Source organism: Mesoplodon mirus (genome assembly GCF_964341445.2).
Source record: "Mesoplodon mirus genome assembly, chromosome: 6".
NCBI classification, from domain to species: domain Eukaryota; kingdom Metazoa; phylum Chordata; class Mammalia; order Artiodactyla; family Ziphiidae; genus Mesoplodon; species Mesoplodon mirus.
The window spans coordinates 47,117,804-47,142,748 of NC_138982.1; the positions used below are offsets into that span (position 1 = coordinate 47,117,804).

General features: G+C 43.2%; 1 protein-coding gene and 1 long non-coding RNA gene across 4 annotated transcripts in view; one reads left to right on the forward strand and one right to left on the reverse strand.

Moving 5' to 3' along the window:
• Window positions 1-24,945, reverse strand: part of LOC309806478 — an 81,458-nt gene that overhangs the window by 33,827 nt on the left and 22,686 nt on the right. The gene's annotated exons all lie outside the window — the stretch shown is intronic.
• KLHL6 (kelch like family member 6) overlaps window positions 19,545-24,945 on the forward strand; it is a gene marked incomplete at its 5' end in the record, with an annotated part of 56,755 nt that continues 51,354 nt past the window's right edge. For 2 of the 3 annotated variants that reach the window (XM_082625335.1, XM_082625334.1), the window contains one exon: window positions 19,551-19,837. In XM_082625335.1, the coding sequence (XP_082481461.1) occupies window positions 19,551-19,837 (287 nt within the window). Of the gene's footprint in view, window positions 19,838-24,945 lie in introns of all 3 variants that reach the window. The other variant, XM_082625333.1, reaches the window with a different exon arrangement.

A 24,945-nucleotide genomic window follows, 5' to 3' on the forward strand; every position in this document is an offset into this window, starting at 1 on the left:
TTTAGAAAGTATCTAACAGTTGAATAACAATGGTCTCATTTTAAATAGAGTTCACAATACATATATAATTATGTGTGGGGTACACCCACATCCTGTTCTCGCTAAGGATGAATTTTGGAGGGGAGTAAATTTAAATGTATCGGTTATTAAAATGAGAGGCTAATAATACTCTAGATAGCAGGTGGTACTCAAGGCACTTATTGGTTGGTTCATAGAGAGCTCAGCTGCTTGGAGAAGTGGGACTGGTCACCAGTAGAAGTGGGAAAATAAGACGTGATGATTTACAAAGAATCTAGCTACCTAGGGATCATCTCCATCTGGATGACCCTTGCACATTTCAAACTCAACCCCTAAACCTCAACCTAAACCCTTCTTCTTCTGCCTTAAACCTGCTCTGCCTCCTGTGCCCCATCCTGGTGAAGGATATCACCATCTATCCAGTTGCCCAAAGTAGAAACTTGGGTGTTTTCCTTTATTCCTCTCTTTTCTTCTTCCTCTTGCCCCTCACTCCTTTCTTCTAATCACCTCCCAAATGCTGTGGGCTCTACCTTTTAAATATTACTTGAATCCATGTGCTTTTCTCCATCCCAGGCACTTCTCTATCTCAGACCTCTGTCAACTCTCATCTGGCTTTTGCTGGCAGGTAGCAGCTTTTCTGATTTCCCCACCTCCCCTCTTACCTCACTCCAAACCATCCCCCATGCTGCATCCAGAGCTGATCTTCTTAAAGTGTGTGTCTAATGGTCCCTCACTTGCTTAAAACCCTTCTGTGGTCCTACACCATCATCCAGATAATGTCCAGGGCCCTATGGCTCACATAGTCCTTCAGGAACACGCTCTGGGGATCTCGCCAGCTTTGTCTGTTGTCCACCTCAACTTGCACGCCACAGTCAGCCTCCTTCAGTTCTTTGAATACTCCTTGCTCCCTCTTGCCTCTAGACTTTTTCTCAAGTTCTCGCCTATGTTTGAAATGCTTACCAATCTCCTACTTGTCTTTCAGATTTCAACTTAAACGTGACTTCCTCCATGAAAGCTTTCTCTCCCTCAAGTCCACATCAGGCTTCCCGGATACAGGCTCCCACACCAGATGTCCTCCATCACAGCCCTTTTCTGTGTTGTCATTGCTTGTCACTTGAAGGTGGGACTCTCTCTGTCTCAGTGTTTACCATGTGGCTGGTGCTCCATCAATGTTTGTCACTAGATCCTGGGAGTCCAAAAGGGATGACTGCCTGCAGAAAGATTGGATAGCAAAATATATTATGATTTTTAAAAAATTTAAAAGAATTTTGTTCCCAACCCCGTCTCTATTCTTTGCAGTTCTATCCTCCAAATACCACAAAGTTTTGACGACTGTGTGTAATGGGACAGCCTGGGATGGTAGAAAAAGCCCCAGACTCGGCCAACATTTGTTGTACTCTTGTGACTTGCCAGGATGTGTCTTAAGCACAATACACATGTTAACTCATTTAATCCTCAGAACAGTTCTTCTGGGTAAGTACTGTCATCTTCGTTTGGCAGATGAGGTGCAGAGAATCAGGCCCCAGCTCAGATCCATGCTCTATCACTTATTTGCTGTGTGACACTGGGCAAATGACTTCCCCTTCTGAACTCTCATCTCCTGAGCTACAAAACAGAGACAACACTTGCTGACGACTTGACTTCCAATGTTTCTGTTTTCTTACACACCATACATATTACACATTGGCCTTCGGCAGTTCAGTTCTGAAGGCCACCCATACACTGCTGTATATCAGTGGACAGAAGAATGTGAGCTGAGGCACAGTGATGTTCCAGCCCACCGGCCGTCAGTACAGCTTTAACAGCATAGCCAGTATGTCTGTTCCATTAAATATTTTATTGCAATTTTTCCTTTTATATTATAAAATGTGTGGAAAATGAAAAGTTCTGATGCTAGTGATTAATAAGTACAAACTATTCAGTGCTGTGTCGGTTATTAAACTATCATCTCTCAGCTTCAAACCCACTCGTCTGTATTCTGCTTTGTGCTGCAGGGGCTGGGATTCTGAGAATAACATTATTCCTTGGCCAGCTGCTTTCTTTTAGGCTCTGTCAGTGAGGGACGTCGGAGGGAGATTGCAGGGCTAGAAGAGGAAGAAGAGACTTTTTCCTCTTTGCTTTTGGTTTATTTCTGGTTGGCCCCCTGTTCCTGTCATCAGCATCCAGCAATGCTGCTCCTTCACTCTGGCAGAGGTAGTTCATTCCAGAAGCAGTTTGTTATGGGTTGAATTGTGTTCCCCTACAACTCATATGCTGTAGTCCTAATTCTCAGTACCTCAGAATATGACCCTATTTGGAGATGGGGTCTTTACAGAGGTAAGTTAACATGAGGGCGGGCCCTAATCCAATATGACTGATGTCTTTATAAAAAGAGGAAATTTGGACACCGAGATATGCATAAAGGGAAAACAACGTGAAGAAACACAGGGAGAAGACCATCTACAAGCCAAGGATAGAGGCCTTGAACAGATCCTTCCTTCACAGCTTTCAGAAGGAACCCACCCTGCTGACACCTTGATTTTGGACTTCTAGCCTCCAGAATGTGAGACAATAAATTTCTGTTAAGTCACCCAGTTTGTGGTGCTTTGTTTTGGCAGCCTTAGCAAGTAACATACAGTTCAATCCAGTCTGAGGTTTTACCAACTTGCAAAGCCAACCTCATGGCATCCCTGCAGAGATACCATCACTGCTGGCTGGCCCCCTTTCTTCAGAAGTCTGGGTCCCAATCCATTGGTACCCTCCTCCAGATCCCTAAGTTTTAATAATTCCTACCTCTTCCCTTGGTTTCCCCGGGCTATGTACTCCTTCCTGCTTTTGCTACCTCTATGATAGCTTAGTGGTTTTTTTTTTTTTTTTTTTTGCGTACGCGGGCCTCTCACTGTTGTGGCTTCTCCCGTAGTGGAGCACAGGCTCCGGACGCGCAGGCTCAGCGGCCCTGGCCCACGGGCCCAGCCACTCCGCGGCACGTGGGATCTTCCTGGACCGGGTCACGAACCCGTGTCCCCTGCATCGGCAGGCGGACTCTCAACCACTGTGCCACCAGGGAAGCCCAGTGTTTTTTTTTTTGTTTGTCTTGCCTTTTCAGTTGCTTAGTTAACAATTCTTTACTACCTAGTTAAACATTCTCTATATTAAATTCTCTCTATTAAAAGTACTGGAGCCTTGTGAGCATGACCCTGGCCCGCTGAGCTGAGGAGGTGGGGCTGCTGCCCCAGGGGGTCTGGTCCCCAGGGGGCCAAAAAGTGTTATTCTCAAAACTTAAGATCTAATGCTTTGTGACCACCTAGAGGGGTGGGATAGGGAGGGTGGGAGGGAGGGAGACGCAAGAAGGAAGAGATATGGGGATATATGTATATGTATAGCTGATTCACTTTGTTATAAAGCAGAAACTAACACACCATTGTAAAGCAATTATACTCCAATAAAGATGTAAAAACAACAACAACAAAATCTAATGGAATTTGCCTTTCCTGCGGGACTTATCACCCCTTCCTTCTTTCCTATTTCTCCCTTTTGGAATGCAAATGCCTGTCCCACCATTGCATTTGAGAAGCACATAACTTATCTGATTTCACAGGTTCACAGCCGGAGAGGAGTTTGCCTCAGGATGAGTCATACCTCTAGTCTCACCTACATCTGATTTAGATATTTAGAGTTTGGACTTTAGAGCTGATGCTAGAATGAGTTAACACTTTTGGAGCTGTTGGTATGGAGTGAATGTAATTTCCATGCAATAAGGACGTGGATTTTGGGGGCCAGGGGCAGAATGCTGTGGACTGAATTGCGTCCCCACAAAATTCATACGTTGAAAGCCCTAATCCTCAATGTGACTCTCACAGAGAGTGTGACATAAAGATCCTTTCTGGCATAGACTTCTCCAGACTGTATTAGGTACCTCTCCTCGGATGCCAGGGACAAGGACCATAGAACTCACAAATTTAGCACATTTGAGACAAAGATGGCAACTTTTGAAGCAAACAGAGTGATAGACTTTGTTTCCTCATTTGAATGTACATTGGACTTAAGCCCATTTGCTGAGACTGAGAAACAGAATAAAATGTTGAAAATATATGAAGATTGGATTTAAAACTTCATATAGGGCTTCCCTAGTTGTGGAGTGGTTGAGAGTCTGCCTGCCAATGCAGGGGACACGGTATTCGTGCCCTGGTCCGGGAAGATCCCACATGCCGCGGAGCGGCGAGGCCCGTGAGCCATGGCCGCTGAGCCTGCGCGTCCGGAGCCTGTGCTCCGCAACGGGAGAGGCCACAACAGTGAGAGGCCTGCGTAGCGCAAAAAAAAAAAAAAAAAAAACTTCATATAATTTAGGGTGTCTTATTTTCTCATAGTAGCCTGCATGTTCCACATGCTATTCAGAGATTTTCTGTTCTCATGTTGGCCTCATTAGGCTGGGAGGTCCTTGAGGCAGGACCGGAGGATATTTAGTCCCCTCTGTATCCCCCAGTGTCCAGCACTGTGGCTGGCCCATGCTTGATTGATTAAATTAACTTAAATTCTGGAAAAGGGCCCATTTCAACTCCCCATCATCAGTGTCATCTTGGACCTGTCTATGATCCAGGACAGAGCCTGCAGGGTAAAGGGCAGCCTAGCGAGAGGAGTGTATTTTGTCGACTTCAGACAGAGAAATGACTTTCCGTTAAGGTGGATTATTTTGAGAGGGCTAGACATAATTTACATGTCAGTCAGTCAGGCAGTGGCCCAAATGGTTCTCATGTCTGGAGGGAATTTATGTCTCTGCTCTTTTTTGCTTAGAGTTTGAAACTGTTGTTATTTAATATTAGTTGTTATTTATTTAGCACTATGGTATGTCAGGTTTGGTGCTAAGGACTTTACATAATCATCTCTCATTTGATAACCACAACAATGCTATAAGATGGGTAACCCATTTTATAGATGAAGAAACTGAGGATCTGCAAAGTTAAGCAAATTGTCAAGGCCACGCTGTGGGAAATGCAATAACTGGAATTAAAATTCAGGTCGTTCTGACTTCAGTTTGGTCCTTTCTAATGGTTTTCTGCTTTCCTGTTCAAGCAGAGCCCCTAGACCCTTAGAATGGAGTGACAGATCTCCTGACTCTCTCTACACTAAGATCCTCTCTCCAGGTATAAGCACTCTAGTTCCAATTATCCCTCTGAGAAAATGATGGCTAAGTTTTCCAGTCCCCAGTTTAAATTAGTTTACTATAACTTCACCTTTCCACACACCATACTGAAGGAGGCAATTTACGAAAAGGTAGTGTGAGATTCAGAAGTGAGCAGGAACTTCTACTTTTGAGTGCTGTCCCCCTCAATATTTCCTGCCATATTTGTACCTGGAAGGATTAACATGATGATTAAGTATGTTGATGGATAGACTATTGGTTATACATGGTGCCCTTTAATAATATTTTATCTTCTCATTTATTACATCCTCAATTCTGAGCAGCAGTGTTGTTAACCCAGAATGGGGATCATCTAAAAGTCCTTCCTGAATGCTTTTGGTATGTGTTAAAATGTTTCTACATATATTCTGAGAATCATAAAAGATCAGAGCTACTGAATCATATTTATTGTATCAGGTTTCCAGTATGTCAAGTTTAAAAGAATTTAGATTAATTTGAGAATCTCTGGATAATATGGATGATATATCCAGAGACATACATGAAAGCTTCCCTTGAAATGGAGATGTAGAACGAGTAGTTTTCATTAATGTTTTCCTTGTTTATCATCTCTCGTCTAAAGATGTATTAAAATTCTGTAGCTTGAAATGTCAAACAGACTTGCTCACATTTTTTCACCCTAGATGAAGTGTTTTAAGGGTGAGAAGGCCACCTGGCTGTTTCAAAATGAGATTGATTGGAAGTCCCCGTCCCCCAACTCCTACACCCCACACTATGCTACGGTCTTACCCTCAGCTGTTCAGGTTCACACTTTAATTCTAAGGGTACATCAGAGGTGACCATCTCTGCTGGATTTATTTACTCTGCTGGTAGCTTGTTGTAAGATTGAGTCCCTGGTGAGGCTCTGGCAGTGGCATCTCTGCCCTGTACTGTGTCAGTGGAGCAAGCTGCAGCATTTGTTTTGTTTTTTTAAGATTTATTATTTATTTATTTTATTTATTTATGGCTGCGTCGGGTCTTCGTTGAGGCACATGGGATCTTTCGTTGTGGCTTCTCTCTAATTATAGTGTGAGGGTTTTCTCTTCTCTAGTTGTGGTGCGCAGGCTCCAGGGCACATGGGTGCTGTAGTTTGTGGTACACGGGCTCTAGTTGAGGCGCCCGAGCTCAGTAGTTGTGGCGTGCGGGTTTCTTCTCTCTCTAGTTGTGGTGCAGGCTCCAGAGCACGTGGGCTCTCTACTTGAGGAGCACAGGCTCAGTAGTTGTAGCACGCGGGCTTAGTTGCCCCGAGGCACGTGGGATCTTAGTTCCCCAACCAGGGACCGAACCAGAGTCCCCTGCATTGTAAGGCAGATTCTTTACCACTGGACCACCAGGGAAGTCCCGACTGCAGCATCTTAACTCGGGCATAAGGAAAGTGGTGTCCTTACCAGGCTGATCCTTCAGAGTGATTCTGAGCCTGTTCTTAGCTGCACCTTTCAAGCCTCGTTCTCCATCCATGCTGGAGATTATGTGCTCCCTAAACACTCCTCCAAACATTTCAAATTTAAAGTATAAAAGAATAGTATAATGAGCTCCCACATACCCTTTGCTTTCTTTATCTTTATCTTTATCCAAAACATTTTCTTTTGCTGAACCATTTGAAAATAAGTGGCAGGTATCATGATGCTTCACCTGCAAAAGAGCATGTACCTCCTGAGAACAAAGACATGATCCTACATAGCCACAATGCCACGATCCTTGGTATAATATCATTAAGTATAGTTCATATTCAAATTTTCCTTAAAATGTCCTTTATAGCTGCTTTTTTGGGCAATGTAATCAAACCTTTAACATCAATTTTGTGCTAGATGAATTCACACATAAACTGAAAATGTCTTAGACTTTCTAAGTATCCCAGGACTCAACTTTGATTAATTTTGTATTTCGAACCCAAGTCCATATTCAATACCATTTCATCTAAGGATATTTTTAAACATGTGAAATTTGACATTAATATTTTTGGAACTCAGGAATACCCTGTGCCCAATATTCCCAGTATGTTAAAACTAGAAAGAAAACTCCTTTCTTTAGATGTTTTTGTTGTTGTTGCTTTTTTTTAACCATGTTAACCATTTTGAAATGCAGAGCTCAATAATTTTAAGTCTATTCACATTGTCGTGTAACACATCTCCAGAACTCTTTTCATCTTGCGAAACTAAAGACAAAACTCATACTCTTCTCTCCCAAACCTGTGTTCCCCACATCAGAGTATTGGCAACTCCATTCATCCAGCTATTCACACTAGAAACCTAGGCCATTCTTGAAAATTCCCTTTCTTTTACACTCCATATCCAATCCATCACCAAATCCTATTGATTTTGACTTTCATGTATGCCTCCAATTCATCAGCTTGTTTCTGTTCCCAGCCCTCTTTCCCAGTCCATGCTGCCATCTTATGCCATCTGGATTATTGTGATAGACTCCACACTGGCCCCCTTTTCTTCCTGCGTATCTGTGCTGGCTCCTAGTAATTTGTTTTCCATACAGAGACAGCTATTGTCAAAGTGCAAATCTGATTATATCTTACACACTCAATCCTCACTGGCTCCCCCAGTCTCTCAGAGGTAAAGACAAAACTCCTTAACGTGGCCTGTAAGACCTTGCATGATCTGGCCCTGCCTACCTCTCCAGCTCCATCCCACACCATTCTCTCCCAACCTTTTTTACTTTTTTTGCTCCAACCATATGGCCTTCCTCCAGTTCCTTATACTTGCTGTGGTCCCTCCTCACTGCGCTTTGCCTATGCTGTAGCCTCTGCCTGGACAACGCTTCACGCAGGTACTGCATAATCATCCATCACAGCTCAGTCATCAGAGAAGCCCTCGCTGACTTCTCTGACCAGGTCACATTGCCCCTGATAAAGTTTTCCGCCAAGTACATTTCCCTCAAACATTTAGAATGATTGCAGTGTGTGTGTTGATCTCCTTCACTAGACTGAAAGATCCTTGAGGGTAGGAACTGTGTCTCTTTTTGCTCACGCTTGTTTCCTGAGCACCTAGAACATACTCATGAAACATCTGATGAATGAATGAATGCCTTTCCTTCTGGTCTTTTATCTATTTTCATACACTATTATGTTTGCAAAAATAGAAACATCTTGTACCTACCATTTTGTAGCTTTCCTCGTGTACTTAGCAATAAGCAAACATTTGGGGGCTGCTTTTATTGGCAAAACCCACTCTGGAATTTTTGCTGTTTCCAATTTACTCCTTGACTTTTCATTTGGAAAGTCCACTGTAGGGTTGGGTATAAATAGCAAAACTGAATTAGCATTGGCTGCAGCTATGGTTTCTGATCTTTTTCCGAGGCCCATCTTGGCACCTGGCAACACATCCCTGGTCCACGCAGGAAGGGTAGTGCAGTGGTTAGCACGTGGGGTCAGACAGATGAGCGTCTCAGCACTGCTCTGCTTCTGTCCCAGTGAGGCCCAGTTGAATATAATGAGCAAAGTCTCTATCAAGCTACTTCAAGACAAGTGGGATCTAGGCAGAAATCTCTCTGAAATCCAAGAGCAGAGCTGTAACTAGAGCTAGAAGGTGGATCCAGATTCAGAGCCGCCTCAGGAGCAACAGGAGCCCATGGCTCTCCACCCAGTCTCAGGGTGACCTGTCTCAGCCACTCTCTACATGTCAGCTTCAGTCTCCTCTTTAACCTTCCAAGTCCCTCTGCTTACTTACAGTTTTTGCTTTTCAGAAGTTTGGCTTGCAAATGGCTTTAACTTGGCATGGTTCTGACTCTATCTGTGGCATCTCTTGATACATCTTTTTGCCACCTCTTTCTGCTCTCAGATGGCAAACTCTGTGTTTCTTATTTCAAAATAGAGAGAGAGACTCTAGCTGTCCCATCTGATCTTGTTGAGCCAGTTGTATATGTCCTTGAACTAATCTCTATATACACTTGGCTGTCTTTGGATGGGGGCATCCACTCTAGTTAGTAACTAGGGGAAGCAGCAGAGTCATGTAGTGTCAAAAATGGCTTCCTGGGCAACAGAGGAGGTGGGCTGGGAATTTTCCATTAGAATAGGGCGTGGACACATCAGACGCTATAACTGACTTACCTAGTACAGCCTGTGTGACCTGGAACAAAACACCCAACTTCAGTTTTGAGCCTTGGTTTCCTCAGCTGTAAAAAGAGGAAAGCAACCTATTTTATCAAATTCTCAGGTTATAAGGAAATAAGATGAGATAAAACACACAGAACACTTGACCCAGTAGCATCTCAACTAGTAAGAGGTACTCTTACATCTCTTCACTGTAGTGGTATCATCTATGGCATATTAATGTTTATAATGAATGTACATAATATATTATATCTTTGAATATATTCTTTGAAAATAATATATTTTCATATTATAAATAAATATAATACATATAATGTGAGATATATATATATATATATAGAAAGATATGGAATAATGTAGTTTCAAGTTACCTCTTTAATCCAGGTTACTTCTGGGAAGAATTTCCCAGATGGATAAATACTTCTATAAATTGTGACTCTAGGTAGAATAATATTTCTGACGCACAGGGTGGAGTGATGGGAATGTTTTTTTCCCCGGGGAGATGGTGGTCTATTGGCCCCTCCTTACTATGTGGAAATGATCCAAGATAACATGGGGACAATAAACAGCCTGTGGATACTAACAAAGGCTATTGTACTGAAGGAGTTTTTTGGTCTGGAGCCAGAAGCCAGATTTAGAATGAAATGCACACAGTTTCTTTTCTACAGAAATGTTTGAATAGTAATAGTTAATGCTTACATAGTGCTTACTATATGCCAGGCATTGTGCTAAAGGCTTCACATGTATTAACACATTTCCCCCTCTTCACAACACATCAAGGTGGATATCTACTATTTACGGATAAAGAAACGGAGACATTGATCTGTTTTTTAAAATCCTTTCCATAAGCTATAACCAGCTGACCTTGCTTTGACCTTATGTCCATCTCTAGTCCTCAGTCCTCTGAGGGCCGTGGTTGGTATTGCTGTTGTTCCAGGACTGGAGTCTTGCCTTGCTCCCTCTGACTTCTTCCCACTGTCAGTGTTCTTCCATGAATTCCAAACCTGAGGGCTGCCACCAAAGCCCTTAATAACTTTTTTTTTTCCCAGCCCAGAGGTCTTTTTTTTTTTTTTTTACACATATTACTCTATGAATTATAGGGAATGGGTTCCAGCAGCTCAGGCTCCTTTGCACTGTTTCTCACAAAATGTGCTTCTCTGGGGGAAGCAGGCTGGCACTTCAGTTGAAGCCAAGCACTTTTCTCTTGGCTTCCTTCTTTTTCTGATCGTTTTCCTTCACACATTTCAGGAAGCTCTCTCAGCTCTTAGAGGACTGAATATGCTCAGTGTGTACATTACTTCTGTTGGCAAGAATCTTGCCCTTAACTTGTTTGTTTCCAGCAATGTCAACAGCATGCTGGGTAACACTAGACTCTCCCAGTTTCCCCTTGGGAACATTTGTGGGGAATCCCTTTTTGAACATGACGTCTACAGTATCACCTTTGTTGTAAATTCACATGGATGTGGCTGAAGGAACTATTCCATGTTTTCTAAAAGGCTTAGAGAACTTATAGTGGGTGCCTCTCTTCTTTCCCTTTGTGTTGCTCATTTTGGCAAATTACTGGAAGTTGGAAGTTTCAGCCAAAAAAGAGAAAAATAGAACCCCTTAAAAGCTTGAGCAAGCTTAGCTAAGTGGCAAACTGGGACATGAAGTCATAATAGGATAAGGAGTGAGAGGTTACATGGGCTAAATGGCTCAAAAATCAGTGTCTATTGAGAAATTCCCTTTACAGGAAAACTGGATTTGCCTTCAGGGCAGGTGTAGAAGCTTGGAGGTGCCAAGCTGGGCTGTAGATGTGGCTGCCATGTCAAGTACTTGGAGGTGGGGACGACAACAGTGTCCGAGGAGGAGGGGCGGTGTGCTGACCAGGGTATGGGTCAGCTGGAAGAGCGTCCTGATACTGCTCTGTCTCTGTTCTAGTGAAGCCTGTTTAGATGTAAGGAGCAGAGGCTCGACCCAGTTACTTTGAGAAAAGGGGGATTTAGGCAGAACGCCCCTGCAATCCGATCGTACAGCCTTAGGTGGTGTTGGAGGGTGTTACAGTCTCAAGGTGGCCTCGAGACCTAAATTGTGTAAAGGGGAAGACGGTATATCAGTTGTGTGCTGGTTAAAAAAAAAAAACCCTGCTTCATAGCATTTATCATTCTGTGGTGTAAATACTCCTATCATGGCCAGTTTCAACCAATATGATGTCTTTGAGCTTGAAGCTGGGAAGAAATGCGTGCAATTCAATCTCTCAAATCAATATAAGTCTATTCCAGGGCACCAAATTTTAACTTTTTTTTTTTTCTAAATTTTCCAAGTTTCCAACAAGGTGATTTATTTTTGTTTTATAGTCAGAAAAACACCTAACAAAAGTTATTTTTAAAAAAGAAATAGAAATAAAGAAATGGGACTTAATTAAACTTAAAAGCTTTTGCACAGTAAATGAAACCATTGCCCAAACTAAAAGACAACCTACTGAGTGGGAGAAAGTATTTGCAAATGATATGACATATAAGAGGTTAATATCCAAAATATATAGGCAGCTCATAAAACTCAATGTCAGAAAAACAAAAAACCCAGTTAAAAAACGTGCAGAAGACCTAAATAGACATTTTTCCAAAGAAGATATACAGATGGCCAACAGACACATGAAAAGATGCTCAACGTCGCTAATCATCAGAAAAATGCAAATCAAAACCAAAATGAGATATTACCTCATACCTGTCAGAATGGCTGTCATCAAAAAGACCTCACCACCACGTTGGTGAGGACTTGGAGAAAAGGGAAACTTAGTACACTGTCGTGAGAATACAAATTTGTGCAGCCACTATGGAAAACAGTATGGAGGCTCCTCAAGAAACTAAGATGGGACCACTTTTACTTCCATCAAAGGAAAACATTACTATTTTCTCTTTTCCAGCATTAATTGGGAAAATGTTATTGAATGCCTATAATAGGCAAGGTGTTTGGCATGCTGGAGGGGGAATAGAAATAGGGTGACCAAATTGAGTTTTGTTTTGTTTTGTTTTTAATGTGGAGGCTTTATTTTACTTTTTTTTTTTTTTTTTGGCTGCGTTGGGTCTTCGTTGCCGCGCGCAGGCTTTCTCTAGTTGTGGCGAGCAGGGGCTACTCTTCGTTGCGGTGCGTGGGCTTCTCATTGTGGTGGCTTCTCTTGTTGCGGAGCACAGGCTCTAGGCACGTGGGCTTCAGTAGCTGTGGCACATGGGCTCAGTAGTTGTGGCTCACGGGCTTAGTTGCTCTGCAGCATGTGGGATCTTCCCGGACCAGAGCTCAAACCCGTGTCCCCTGCATTGGCAAGAGATTCTTAACCACTGCGCCACCAGGGAAGTCCCCAAATTGAGTTTTCTCAGGACTGTCCCAGTTTTAGCCTAGAAAGTCTGGTATCCTGAGAAATCCCTCAGTCCAGGCAAACCAGGATAGTTGGTCACCCTACAAACAGAAGACACCTCCCATCTCTCAAGGATTTTATAATCTAGAAAACCATCTCAGATCCACATCCTCAAGAAATATTTAATCATGTCTTAGGAGAAATAAAAATATGGGAAAATGAGAGAGAATATATATGCGAACCTATCAGGGAAGACTTCATGGAGATAGTTTCATTGAAGATGGCTATAATTTTTTTTTTTTTTTGAAAAACCCAACATTGTAGGTATTTCCGGGAAATGATATTCTGGACTCTTTGCTTTGTAGCTACTAAATCTTCGGTGAACATCCTTACTTCTGTAATGAGAAAAAAAGAAAATAACACTACCCCCCTCAACCAGAAACAATTTAAGTAGATTTCAAACATAGATATAAAGCAAAAAGGATATAAGAAGCATTACCAATCTTACCACCAAGATATAACCTGATTTAACATTTTTGATAGGTATATATCTAGGACAGGGGGTCTCAGCCAGGGTGATTTTGCCACTTGGGGGGACACTTGGCAGTGTATACAGACATTTTTTGACTGTCACAACTGAGGAAGGATGCTACTTGCATCCAGTGGATAGTGGCTAGGGATGCTGCTAAACATTCTACAAAGTACAGGACAGCTCCCTCTCCCCCAACAAAGAATTATCCAGTCCAAAATGTTAGTAGTGCCATGACTGGGGAACTCTGTCCTCGGAGGTACATATGGTTTTGGTTTGAATTTACAAAAGTGGTGCTAAATCTATGTATAGTTTTCTAATCTGAATGTGTTGTATTTCTTCAGGCAGAGAAGGGAAAAGACAGTCTAGGCAAAGGGAATAAATACAACTCAAAGACAAGAAAATTCTAAGCATATTTAGAGACAAAATATGTAGTTATAAAATCACAGTGACAGAATACATCATAGCGGTTAAGAACCAAGGCTTCGAAGTGAGCAAATGCAATTGGAATCTTAACTTCATCTCTTTGGGTCAAGGGGCTGAGTGAGTGGGAAGGAAAGATGAGATAGGAGCTGTATGCTCTTTTTTTTTAAATAATTTTTTAAAATTTATTAATTTATTTTTATTTTTGGCTGCTTTGGGTCTTTGTTGCTGCGTGCGGGCTTTTCTCTAGTTGCGGCAAATAGGGGCTACTCTTTGTTGCGGTTCACGGGCTTCTTATTGGGTGGCTTCTCTTGTTGCAGAACACAGACTCCAGGCGTGCAGGCTTCAGTAGTTGTGGCACTCAGGCTCAGTAGTTGTGGCTCGTGGGCTCTAGAGCTCAGGCTCAGTAGTTGTGGCACATGGGCTTAATTGCTCCTCGGCATATGGGATCTTCCTGGACCAGGGTTCGAACCCGGCTACTCTTTGTTGCGGTTCACGGGCTTCTTATTGGGTGGCTTCTCTTGTTGCAGAACACAGACACCAGGCGTGCAGGCTTCAGTAGTTGTGGCACTCAGGCTCAGTAGTTGTGGCTCGTGGGCTCTAGAGCTCAGGCTCAGTAGTTGTGGCACATGGGCTTAATTGCTCCTCGGCATATGGGATCTTCCCGGACCAGGGTTCGAACCCGTGTCCCCTGCACTGGCAGGCAGATTCTTACCCACTGCGCCACGAGGGAAGTCCCTGGAACTGTATGCTCTTAACAAGCCATTAATCCTCTATTAGCCTCAGTTTTCACATGCTTAAGATGAGGAACAACAATACCTACTTCAGAGGACTACTGTAAGCATTAAAAGAGATATGGTTGACAAAGCCCTTGCTTCTGGTAGGTGTTCAATAAATGGTGACTATGTTACTATTATTATTGTTAACTTTTTTGTTGTCAAACAAAGCATAGATATAGAAAGTGACACACAGGGCTTCCCTGGTGGCGCAGTGGTTAAGAATCTGCCTGCCAATGCAGGGGACACGGGTTTGAGCCCTTGGCCGGGAAGCTCTCACATGCCGCAGAGCAACTAAGCCCATGTGCCACAACTACCGTGCCTGCGTTCTAGAGCCAGTGAGCCACAGCTACTCAGCCCATGTGCCACAACCACTGAAGCCCGCACACCTAGAACCCATGCTCCACTACAAGAGAAGCCACCTTAATGCGAGGCCTGCACACCGCAACAAAGAGTGGCCTCTGCTTGCTGCAACTAAAAAGAAAGCCCGTGAAGCCATGAAGACCCAACGCAGCCAAAAATAAATAAATAAATAAATAAATAAATTAATTAATTAAATTTATTTTAAAAAAAAGAAAGTGACACACAAACTGTATAACCTAGTGAATTATTATAAGGCACATGCACCCTTGTAAACCCCATACAGTTCAACTCTACACTCATGCATGTAATGTATGTCATGCTTTTATATATATAAGGATATTTGGTGGGAGGGTGGTAGTGATTGTTTGGGATGGAGAGAGGGTGTATCACAATAGACTTCTTAGTGTTTTTTTTTCCATTTGGTATATTCCCATTTATTCAAGTTTTCTTTTAAATCTTTTAGTAAATTTCCTTAGTTTTCTCCTACATTTCTTGTTAAGATTATTCCTAGGCATTTACGTATGTTTTGTTACCATCATGAATGACATTATTTTTCCATTACCTTTTCCAACTGGATATTGTTGGTATACTGGGAAACAATTTTTATATTTTTATCTTGTTTCCAGCCACTTTTATAATTATTATTTTATAAACCTTGCAGAATTGATGTCTCACTGCCCCCTCATTCACAGACTGTGAGTCAGGAAGGAGAGACTTCTTTGTAGGGAAATAGACGGTTTGTCTAGCTTGTGTAGGGCAATAGATGTCTCCTGTCTAAAAATCAATGATAGCCCCATACAGGGTGTTATCCCCACATGTAGTGATAGCCTCATATGGGCACATGGAAAAGCGGCAACTAAAGATTCTGAGAAGCAGGAAAGAAAGGATGCTGAGATGAGCCCTTCTGACCTAACGTTAGAAAAGGAAAAGGGGGATTCTCTCCTTCTCTTGGACAGAGCAGTGGAAATAGTAAGATGTTGGCAATGGTGGTGTTCAAGGCAGTGTGGCCCTGACAAATGTGGCAGTCAGAGGCCCAGAGCACTTCAGGGGCAGCTTGTGATGCTTTGATGCCATTGCGATTGTGACTGTGCCCTAGAAAGGCAGGCATGGTCTAGTTGGCCTTGTGAAGTCCTTACTGTCAGTCATAAGTTAAGCCCTTGATCATCAGGATGTAGAAGCAGAAAGCAGGAGCCAGAGCTTACTGGTCATTAGTTAGGTTGGTGGAGGGAGACCTTCAGGTCAGGGAGTACTGAAAGACAGAATCCCCTAACCATGATGGATCAAAGTCATAGATGCATTGAAGAGTTTCTGGGAAAACTTCTTCTTGGGACTGAGAGTCCACAGGATCACTAGAGAACAGTGGAAAATAGGAAGCATGGGCTTTAGAATCAACCAGACCTGAGTCCAAATCTCAATTCTGACACTCAATAGTTATGTGTCTTAATTTGGCTTCCTTCCCAAAGCAGACGGTTAGACAAGGATTAGGTGCAAGTAATTTATTTGAGAAGCATAGTGATGGGATGGGGAAGTGAGATAGGAAGGGCAGGAATCCCTTAGAAGATGAGTGGGTTACTACATTGGCAACTGAAGTTCAACACTTGGGAGTCCTCTGAAAGACGGTGTAGAACACACTTCAATGCTGTCCCACAACGAGACAAGGAAGCTAGCAGTTTTATCTACCAACTTCTGGCCCTCAGTTGAAGGTCACTCTTGGGGGGCATTAACTCTCCAGCACCTCTGGTGAGTTGGCACGCTCTTGTAGCTGGAGAATGCTCTCAGGCAGAGTGATGCTTTTGGTGTGTATGGGAAGTTTTGGTGGGTCACCTGTAGATGGATATGGGCATGACACCAATACTGTGTGCTGCAATTATGTGATCTTGTCTGTTTTCATGTCTTTAAAATGGAGATCAAAGTACTTAACTGCACTGGATTAGTGGGAAGATGAAGTGCATTAGAATTCACAAAGCACCTCTTGCAGTTCCTGGAACATAGTTTATGCTCAATAAATGGTAGTTTTAGTAGCAATAAGTTAACGTGAGGGAAAAGTGGCTCTTCCTCTGTAGCTGACTTAAGACTTGTTTCTATCAGTATAATTTGTGTTAGGGAAGATGGTTGACTGGGGTCAGAAGGGGCAATCCATGGCCTTAGGAATAGAGATCTTCCTTGAGTACAGCTACCCATTTGTATGGGGACAGAATCTGTTCCTTACAAACATCATAAAGCCAACTAACTTAGTAAGATATATTTAGATAGTTTTCTCAGTAGTAAAACTTTTCCCAATGCTTTGTATATTTTGCTGCCTGGTAGGAAAATAAAGGTTCCACAGAACAGATTTATTTTGCTTGTATCTGTAGAAAATATTTACAAGTTCATGCTGAATCTCAGAACATATCCAGGTTGACACAGATGCACTGATTGTGTTTTTTAACCTTTCCGCTAAAATCTAATCATAGATCTTATCACACTCATGGTACAACTCTGTGTGTGCTTGCTTACTAGGAAAATGGAGGGTTTGAGGGGGAAGACAGCAGTTATCGGCTTATGTCAGGGGATGGATTGGGTGGGCTTGCGAGGTAAATATATGGAACACTATGAGGGAACTTGGTGAATAGGATCTACCATGAATGAAGAATTGAGTTATATTCTTAATTTTGGTGTTTTGGGGATGGTTGGATGGAGTTGGATTATGGCCAATGTTGTTTATAATCTGAGAGGTTCTAGAGGACAAAATGCCATGAGAGGCATCGGGTCATGTGTTGTCCTCAGCTCTACTAGACGGCATAGTTAGAGTCACGGAGGTGCAGTTCTGAGCTCTTCCCTGCCCAGGCCTGCAGCAGGAGTTCGGGTTGTGTGTGTCCTTGTGGCAAGCACAGGGGGATAACTGTACACCAGCCCACCTCCCTCTTCTGTGTTAACAGGTCCTGATTGTGTTCAACTATCAGATGGCTACTCCTTGATCTTGGGGGAGGTGGACTAGTCCCAGCACATGAATCATGTTTGGTGCAAGGCAATTGTGGTACTCAATTTATATTTCCTGGAGTCTGGTCTGAGGTGGCCAAGTGACCTAGGAAAAGTGTGACGGGGATTTTAGGAAATAATTTTCTCTCTGATAAAAAGAGAGAGATGGAGGAGAAGAGGCCTGCCCCTTTTCATCCCGATGTTGGACCAGGGTTCTGTGAAGACATGGTGTTTGGTACCGTGGCAGCTATTATGTGACCATGAGGGTACACCTTTATCACACCAAGGGTGACAGAGTGAAAGATGGGAAAATCTTCTGTCTTTGATGACATCACTGAGCTTCTGGATCAACCTGGGACTCCACACTGCTAGCTTCTTATAATGTGAGACTCTTATTGTTTAAACCACTTTTGATGGGATATTCTGTCATTGAATCCAAAAGCATCTTTCTCTTTTTTTTTTGGATGCACGCGCAGCCTGTGAGATCTTAGTTCCCCAGCCAAGGATTGAACTCGTGCCCCCTGCAGTGAAAGTGCAGAGTCCTAAGCACTGGACCACCAGGGAATTCCCAGAAGCCAAAAGCATCTTGATTGACAGAGCTCTGGATGAAGAACAAGTGTTGGGAGAATATCAAAGGCCCCAATTTTAGGAGTAAGTATCCATGCGCAGAAGAGAAGAAGAACTGAGGCAGAACTGGGACTCTGGGAGAGGCTTCAGTCACCACTGACGAGGACAGAGAATTGGGCTCCTGCTGACCAGGAGGACTGGTAGTGCTCCCCACTGCTAGAAGGGGAATGAGAGCAGGAGCAGACAGCAGAAGCCGCTTTGGTGAGGCGCCGGCCACTGGGGCAGCTGTAGTGGGCAAGTCCAACAGTTCTCTCTGTGGGAGACAAGGAACCAGGGCGAACACGATATTACAGCTCTGGTAGCCTGGTGGTCGTGGAAGAAACAGGGGCTTTAGAGGCAAGAACTGGGCCCTGCCACTCAGTTTCCTTAGCTATAAAATGAGGAAAGTCATATTAGTGCCACTGGGTTGTTATAAGCTTAAAATACCTGAACTCCTATAAATTTCCTAGGATATAGCAGGAGTTTAATAAAAGACAGTTACTTCTATTTAATGGAGACCTGCAGAGGCAATGAAAATACTTCATGATCCACTACTAGATGCATACCAATAGATGCTGGGTGAGATCAGGCCAATTTGAGACTTCCCAGGGCAATCTGGTGTCGACCTACCCTGATTGGTCTTCTAAGAGAGAAGACCCTGGGGATGGAGTTTCTGGAGACCATTTCTTCTCTGCCCCCAGAGGCATATCTAAAACAATAGACATTTTGGGGGGAAGGGGAACATGAATATTTGCCATGACATTGTTTTCCCCTGAGCAGGGAGGAAGACAAAGACAGATGACATGCAGAGCTGGTAGAAATGAGAATGCCAAAGCTAATGGGTTTTCCAAGGTTCCCGAGGGACTGGTCTGGGGCACATCATGGGGTCTCAGACTCCTGGGAGGAAGCAGGAGGAGGATTTGGAATGTCCCCTGCCCATCCCATCATTGACACCTTGGGTTACAGAAGCACCGGAAGTATGAATGTAATGACCAGAACCGGAGGCTTCCTGCTCACGGATGTGGGGGGGCGGGGGAGGTGGACTGAGATAGCCACACAGCACTAACGGCAGACTCTGAGAAGCCGCTCCTTTTCACTGGAGCCCCTTCCTACACAGCCTTCTAAGTAATGTCTAAGCTTGTGATGATTACAGAAAGAAGAAGAATAGAAGTTACTGGCGTTTGTAGTAACAGGATGAGAAAGTGCAAGACTTCCTGTTATGTGTGTGTGACAGCTGGTGATAAGTGGAGGGCCCTGCACAGGAAATCCGCTCAGCTTCTGCAATGTGACCTGCCTGAAACTTGGGCACTCCTTCAGTCTGGATGTTGATGGCAGGACAAAGGGGCACCTGGACCATGGACAACGCGGTAGAGAAGAGTTTGGAAGGGCCCCTGGCACCTTCTACAGATGAGCCCTCCCAGAAAAGGGGAGACCTGGTAGAAATCTTAAATGGGGATAAGGTAAAATTTGACGACACTGGACTCTCCTTAATTCTGCAGAATGGCCTGGAGACCCTCCGAGTGGAAAACGCTCTGACAGACGTCATCTTGTGTGTGGACATTCAGGAATTCTCCTGCCACCGCGTGGTGCTTGCCGCGGCCAGCAACTATTTCAGGTCAGCACGCCTAGACCAGAGTCAAATTGGGTGCAGGTCATCAGGGAAATCTGTACTGATGTGAGAGCCCAGTGTAACTAGTTGGCTGTTGCATTTACGGTTTATATATTTATTTCTGTTTGTGTGTCTATTCAAGATTCAAAAAAGGAAGCTATTAAACTTTAAAGTTTAGAATTTAAGTCATATTAAGAGAGATTGCAGCTTTTAAAGGTAATGTTTATACATTATGGTGAACCTTAATGTGTATGTGTCTTTGTTCCAGAGGGTGGAAAATTACCAAAGTTATGGGGATTTTCCCCCCACCACCTGACTAGTGTGTTGGAAACATAATGCTGTCTTTGTTCACCAATAGATGTAGAGAAAACAACGTGGCCACTCAAAGTTATCCAATGATCTGCTGAAAATTAGGGGCTTCTGTTTAAGTGCAGTGAGTGGGTAGGAAGGGAAAGCAGTTACAAAGGTACTTTAGAAGTGAGAAGCCACTAGTTACAACAAATTCAAGGGATCTGGGTTCCATCCCACTCTGCCCCTTCCTGAGCCTGTGACTTGAGGCAAATCACTTAATGCTCTGAGTTTCTGTTTTGTCATCTGTAAGATGGGGACAATAATGCTTACCTCTCAGGATTATTGTGATAATTAAATATGAGAGGGAAAAGAGTCTCACATAGGGCCTAGCATCTCGTAGATGCTCAATATATCTCTGTTGAAATTCTTCGCCTCATTCTGCTTAGTTCAGCTAAGAGCTGTGTATTGGGCAAAAGCCTGGGGGTAGGGCTTTCCTGGTGGCGCAGTGGTTGAGAGTCCACCTGCTGATGCAGGGGACACGGGTTCGTGCCCCGGTCCAGGAAGATCCCACATGCTGCGGAGCGGCTGGGCCTGTGAGCCATGGCCACTGAGCCTGCGCCTCCAGAGCCTGTGCTCCACAATGGGAGAGGCCACAACAGTGAGAGGCCCAGGTACCACAAAAAAAAAAAAAAAAAAAAAAAAAAGCTTGGGGGTAGGAATGTGGGAAAATCAGGAACCCAGTGAATTCCACTGGATCCAGAGTTCTCCAGATCGATGTAGACATGGTGGGAACCAGTCCCCAAGGGAAATGTGGAAGCAAAAGGTATTTGGAGAACTTGAAAAAGAAATACCCTTGTAATTCTTCTTAATAAGATTCTTCTTAACTCTTTGTTCTGGCTGAGGAAATTAAAAACTATTTACCTATGTAAATATCATGGAAGGTATTTTAGTTTTTCATTTTTTGATATGCTTAGGGGAAAAATTCAAAAAGCAAGGTTGACAGATTGTTGTGGGACTGATTAGGTACCGTATGTATATGAGGCAAGAGGATATATGGGTTTGTAGGAAGCAGGGCCTGTTATATGCCAGACAGACAGTTATCTGATTTTATTTTTGCAGCAGCATGATGAAGGTGGCTGATATGCCCTTTTACAGATGAGGAAATGAAAACCCAACATTACATATCTAGTCATTGCTGGAGCAAGGATTGGGCACATTCTAGAAATTTTTGTTTTTATTGCAATATAAACTGCCCTAGATTGGAGGCTTTATTCCACAAGAAGTATATAAAAGGTAAAGTGTAGGCACGGCCATAACACTGGGTTCACATAGATAAACACATTATTCACTCTACCAATATTGATCCTATGATTTCACATTGATCACAACCCCTTTCAGAAATGAATGACAGTCAACTTAGCTGATGTGCTGAGCACTCACTTTCAGGTTTAATCTTTTTGTTTTGGGTCACTAGAAAACTGCTATTCTAAAATATATAACCGGGACTTCCCTGGTGGTGCAGTGGTTGAGAGTCCGCCTGCCGATGCAGGGGACATGGGTTCGTGCCCCAGTCTGGGAAGATCCCACATGCTGCGGAGCGGCTGGGCCCGTGAGCCATGGCCACTGAGCCTGCACGTCCGGAGCCTGTGCTCTGCAACGGGAGAGGCCACAACAGTGAGAGGCCCGCGTACTGCAAAAAAAAAAAAAAAAAATATATATATATATATATATATATATATATATATATATATATATACCCAATTAGCAATTTCATTAGCTGCTTGATCTGGCTATGAAACAGGACCACTGGCTGTGTGCTCTTGAGTACATCAATGCTTTCTCCAGTCCTGGGGTTTCTCAGTCTAAATAGAAGGCGTTTGGGCCCAGGTCCTTCCAACCCTGCTGATGTAGGGTGCTTAGGGAAAGTGTGTGCCAGCCCCAGAGGCAGCAACAGGCAACGAGAAGTTGGAGGCGGCCATGCGGTGCACGTGTCTGCCTGTGGATGAAGAGTCTCTTCCCAAATTGCGTGGTTATGAAGGGAAATTCCTTCCATTCTCTTTTGATTCTTATTTTGGTATTTCCAAGGTGACTGTCCTCCTATAATGACCACAGTCCTGGAGACAGGATTCATTTTTCCGGTACTACTATTAAAAATAACTTCTGTTGTTGAACACTTATTGTGGGCCAGTCCCTGTGCCACCTGTGTCACATACACTGTCCCATTTAATCCTCATGACAACCCCCCTGAGGTGGGGAGTTGTCTCCCCATTTCCAGATGAGGAACCAAAACTTGGAGTGTCTCAGTTAACGCAGTGCCCAAGTGAGATTTGGACCTAGGACTGACATTAAGTCTGACGTTGCCTCACCGCCTGTCTTGCTTTGTTTCTAAGATTTTGAAAAGCGTTGGTTGCCAAGTTCCTCTTATGCTCAGACTTTGAAAGGGCAGAGAGTCTGCTCTGTCTGAGAAGCTTCTGACATAGCCCTCTGTGCTCTGGAGGGCCTGAAGCTGGTTGTAAAATTATGTAGGGTTTTTTTTCTTTATTCATTGAGAACATAAATATTTTCCACTAAGTGATTGAACCATAGTTTATTTAACCAATCCTCTATTGATAGACATTTGGATTGTTTCGAATTTTTTGCTATTGTAAACAGTGTTGTAATAAATAATCTTATACGTCATTTCATATGCATCCAGGAGTGTCTGGGGGTGCATTTCTAGAAGAGGGTTTGCTGCATCAAAGAGAAATGTATCTGCGGTTTTAATGGATATTGCCAGATTCTTCTTAACAGGGGTTCAATAATTTTGCAATCCCCATGGCCTTGCCAAAAGAGGATGGCATCTAATTTTGGGGTTTTTCCCAAACTGATAGATGAGAAACACTATCTCAGGTTAGTTTTAATTTGTATTTCTCTTATTTTTTATAAGGTCAAACATCTTTTCATATGTTTAAGGGTCATCTGCAGTTCTATTTCTATGAACTCTCATTTCATAGCCTTTCAAACTTTCATTTATATCTTTTTTTTTTTTTTTTTGCGGTACGCGGGCCTCTCACTGTTGTGGCCTCTCCCGTTGCGGAGCACAGGCTCCGGACGCACAGGCTTAGCGGCCATGGCTCACGGGCCCAGCTGCTCCGCGGCACGTGGGATCTTCCTGGACTGGGGCACGAACCCATGTGCCCTGCATCGGCAGGCGGACTCTCAACCACTGCGCCACCTCATTTATATCTTTTTAAATCAAAATTAATTTTTATCAAAGTACTATGTGCAAATAGTTAACAAAGAGTCAAATAGTATTTAAAGGCTTATAATGAAAACCAAAAATTCCTCTTCACTTCCTCCACCCTTCAGTCTTGGTCACTAGAGCCCACCATTTTCAAAATTTAGCTGTTTCTGTTTCTTCTGGTATTATATTTATATTTCTACAAAATACTCTTATACTACTCTTTCTTCATTTCTCAGGGTTAGACATCATTTATTAATTTTCTTGTAGGTCTGATAAGGATTTAGTGCTTATACCTAACTCCCTTCCCTTCCCTATCATCTCTCAATATAATGTTATCACATTTTTGATACATTTGGATTAAGAGTTTACATTATATCTATGAAAACATTGTTTCCTGTTGAGCCAAATTGTGTTTTATGATTACATTTTCTTTCTTGTAAACCTTCTTGTCTTTCCTGAAGTCAATAACTCACTCTTTTTTCCATTTGCTTAGTTTTTGGGGTATCTTTTGCTCACAGCCTCTCCACAGTGATCTTTCATGTCTCCAAATGCATCAGAGGATCTACCACTTCTTTATCTTATCACTTCCATTACCCTATACAGCTTCTCTGAACCTGCTGCCCAGCTGTTGTCTAGCTGCATATGTAACCACGGTGGCTATAAATAGGAACTATATTAGTAACTCAGACAATGTAGTTCTCTTTGGGGGCCTATTTGAAAGTCTGCAATGGAATGAGGAATCTGGGAAAACACGTAGAGTTGAGGCTGAGAAAAGGGTGAGGGAGAATAAAGCTTAGAAAAATCGAGGGAAGCACAGATTTAACATTTATAATAATATTTTTTAAAAGTTTATAAGATCACTAGTGTCTTTTATAAGATTGCTCCAAAGCTGCCATTTGTGTTTTGTCTCTGGACAGGTCCCCAGATCAAAGTCATTAGAAGCGCTTGTGCATCCTGCATACAGGGCCCCACTTCCCAAATGATCTCCATTTAAGCCAGTGGTTCTGTCCATTTGCAGGGGGGCAACTCACTGCAGAATATGGCAAATTCTGATGTTGACCCATGAGGGCAACCATGCTGTGATTCCCAGGGTTGGCAGAGGGAGGGGGGTAGTGCTGATGTAGGGAGGGGTCCCCAGGCTACTCAGTCCTACGTGACGACTGGCTCTTCCTACATGAATATATAAGCTTCCAGGCTGAGGCTGTCAACAGCAAGCTCCTTTGTTGCTGCTCCTTGGCCCCTGCCTTGCACCTCAGTACCTCAGTCTCTGGGTCTGGTTCCCTGAAGCTATGATAAGGGGACTTTAACCACTAGCTACAAAAATCAAGCACAAGGCCAGGAATGGGAAGGGTACTGTGGGCACAATCTATGAATAATTATTCTATATTAACCAATTCCTGGATGGCAGAAAGGGGGGCAAGAGGCTACTCATAATTTCTGTTTATATGTAATCCTTTGCATTTTCTCCATAATGACATAAGATATCTAGAAAGGAGGCAGTAAGTGCAGGTGGTAGAATAAACAAGAATGAGTTACAGCCATCTGGGTCTGGATTGAAGATCTGGCTAATGGCAAAAACATTGAGAATTGCTACTGCCAC